Genomic DNA, 3,326 nt, shown 5'->3' on the forward strand with positions numbered 1-3,326 from the left:
CAATTTTGTCTTGAGATAATTTGCCTAGAATTTAAAAAAAAATCTATTGATAAGGTCACCTACAACCTAGTCAATAAATATTTGAGTTTCTAAATTAGTATCCTTTACGTGGATTTGGCTATAACCTAAAGCCAGTAGTAAACTTTCCTTTGCTCTCCCATCTGTGTTTTTATTAGCTTTTTAAGGCCTCCACTTGTCTTCTCCATGGCTACAGTTCTGCTGTGATTTCAGTGGCTGCTGTGCAGCTCTGGCTCGGTAGTGCCCTAAGCACACACACCCTGCTAACCCAGACTTTCAGATTTATCATTTTAATCTTCAACAGAAGGACCTGCCTGCCTACTGGGACAAGTGTGCATCCTTGGTCAGATGAACTTACCAGTGGCCGTGAATTCCCTACTGCAAAAATAGCCACTTAACTGCTTGTCTTCTGTGGATGAAGGTGGATGAAGGTGACTTCTAGAGACGATCTTGTGACAGTCGGATCTCTCAACTCCTTGCCCAGTGTCACAGCTACCCTGGCTCTGATTTTCTTTTCATTCAACTCAATACAGGTTTGACTGCATCGCTGGAAGCAACTGTGTGTGCCATGGTGCATATGGCTCTGCTTCTCTTCCTCCCCGACAGCCACAGACAGAACAGCAAAGCACTCATCCCTCTGTAACAGGCAGAGCACCATGCAGACCCTTAGAAAGGAAAACTACAGTTCAGTGTCCGAGTTCATCCTCCTGGGCTTCTCCAGTGAATCCCAGGTCAGAGTGGCCCTGTTCATCTTTTTTCTTCTTCTCTATATGATCACCCTCCTGGGCAACGGCCTCATCGTCACCCTGATTTACCTGGACTCTCGCCTCCACACGCCCATGTACTTCTTTCTCAGTATCCTTTCCTTGGTAGATATGAGTTATGTCACTACCACTGTGCCCCAGATGCTGGTTAATATGATGTGTCCAAGGAGGACCATCTCCTGGGGTGCTTGTGTAGCCCAGATGTTCATCTTCCTGGTCCTGGGTATTGCTGAGTGTGTTCTCTATGCCATCATGGCCTATGACAGGTATGTCGCCATCTGCTTCCCCCTTCACTACTCTGTACTCATGAGCCGTCTCATGTGTACCAAGATGGTCACAATCTGCTGGTCCATCAGCATCACTGGTGCTCTGATCTACACTGTCTTCACCATGCTCCTGCCCTACTGTGGTCCCTACAAGATCAACCACTTCTTCTGTGAGGTCCCTGCTGTCCTGAAATTGGCCTGTGCAGACACATCCTTCAATGACCGCTTGGACTTCATCCTGGGTTTTATTTTACTTTTAGTCCCTCTCTCCCTCATCCTGGCCTCCTATGCCTGCATCTTTGCTTCCATCTTAAAAATGCGCTCATCCCAGGGAAGGCTCAAGTCTTTCTCCACATGTGCTTCCCACATCACTGTGGTCACCATGTTCTATGGGCCAGCCATGATCATGTACATGAGACCTGGTTCTTGGTATGACCCAGAGCGGGACAAGAAGCTGGCTCTGTTCTACAATGTTGTCTCCGCTTTCCTCAACCCCATCATCTATAGCCTCCGGAATAAGGATGTGAAGGGTGCTTTTCTGAAAGTCGTAGGAGACAGAAGGAGAGCCCAGTGAGCCAGGAGTGGACCCTTGGATGGAGCTCTATTGGCTTACTAAAGGAATCGGTTCTGAATGACATGAGTTTTCCTGGAGCTCTAAGCAGCCAGGAGAGGTTGTGGCCACACCTAAACAGAAAGTTCCACCACTGCTTGTTAAATTTTCAGATACTGATGATGACTCAGTCAAGTACTAGAGGCAAAGGGTTGTTTTTTAAATGGTTGTTCTTAGAGTTTGTAGGCATTGTTTGATTGCTTTCCATGGGCTTGCTGCTTACTTGTAAAAGTTCATATCAGCTCAGCATGAGCACAGCTGAACATTTAACACGATCACAGGCTTTTCCACGGTATATAGATATTTGAATTTGAAAATGACATGAGGTAGACTGTGAGATCACACACCCTTGGGCTGCCGTTTGATGAACACTTTGCTGCTAATATTTGGCATTGCTTTTTGGACTGGATGCTATAAAGTCTAAGCGAGGGTAGTTTTAGGTCTATCTGTCACACTATCTACCTGTGGCCATTGATCCAATAGAAGCCCAGTCTGGGAAAGTGACTTTTACTTGGGTCAGCTTAGATTTTAAGATTTATTTTTATTGATTCTAAAGTGTGTGTTCGTGTATGTTCATGTGTGTGTGTGTGTGTGTGTGTACCTGCGTGTGTGTGCATGTGCATGTTGTGATTGCAGGTGTCTCTGGAGGCCAGAGGTGTCATTCCCTTGGAGGCAGACTTACAACTGTCTGTGAGCCACCTAATATAGCTGCTGGGAACAAAACTCAGGTCCTTTACAAGAGCAATACGTGCTCTTAGCCCTTGAGCCATCTCTCTAGCCTTTTACTTGGTCCACTTAATCGATTTTGAGAAAATAAATATACATTTTATAAAATAAAAAATAAATGTGTGCTATATCTACATATCTATAATCTATACATCTTTGTATGTAACTACTTATCTAGACATGTGACTTAGAGAGACAGAGATAGACACATTAATCTTTTGTCATGTCCAATATACTTTTTTTTCCTTTAAAAAAAAATATTCAGACAGGGCTGGAGAGATTGCTCTTGGAGAAGATTTGGGTTCAGTTCCCAGCACCCACACTGCAGTTCACAACTGTCTGAGTCTCCCATTCTACAGCTTCTGAAGCCCTCTTCTGGCCTCTGCATGCACTGTAGGCGTGTGATACAGGCATACATGCAGGCAAAACACCCATTCACATAAAATTAAAATAAATCCTTTTGAAGAGGATTAGGCAATAAGAAATAAAGTTAAACTGTCTTTGAACAGTTTTCTTTAAGCTATCTTTAAACTGGTCTATTCAATCTTCTGTTAAACTTCTGCTTGGATTCAATTAAATTTAAGAGAGTGATTTATTCTTCTATATGTTAAAAATGTATTTACTGAAATGTAGGTAATTTATCCAAAGCTACACTACTGAAGAAAACGCCAAACCCTTATCAGCCCAGGGACCCTCAGGGATGCAGAGATGAGTGAGACTTTATGAGCCCCTCCCGTCTTCAGAGTGAAATGAATAAGCAAACTGCTCAAATATTCCTTTAGCCTTACAATTCCTCCCACCCCACTGGATTATCAACTCTTGGAGTCATGAAATAGTAAAAAAGAACACACATGGTATTCACTCACTGATTATTGGATATTAGCCCAGAACCTTGAAATGCCCAAGATGCAACTCACAGGCCACATGAAGTCCATAAAGAAG

General features: G+C 43.5%; 1 protein-coding gene across 1 annotated transcript; it reads left to right on the forward strand.

Moving 5' to 3' along the window:
- Nucleotides 1–674: 674 nt before the first annotated feature.
- LOC114639315 (olfactory receptor 2A12-like) lies at nt 675–1,622 on the forward strand. Its single transcript, XM_028788065.1, has one exon. It carries the CDS (start codon nt 675–677, stop codon nt 1,620–1,622), a length of 948 nt encoding a protein of 315 aa, XP_028643898.1.
- Nucleotides 1,623–3,326: the final 1,704 nt, after the last annotated feature.

This window comes from Grammomys surdaster, unplaced genomic scaffold (genome assembly GCF_004785775.1).
Source record: "Grammomys surdaster isolate TR1022 unplaced genomic scaffold, NIH_TR_1.0 100, whole genome shotgun sequence".
Lineage (NCBI taxonomy): Eukaryota > Metazoa > Chordata > Mammalia > Rodentia > Muridae > Grammomys > Grammomys surdaster.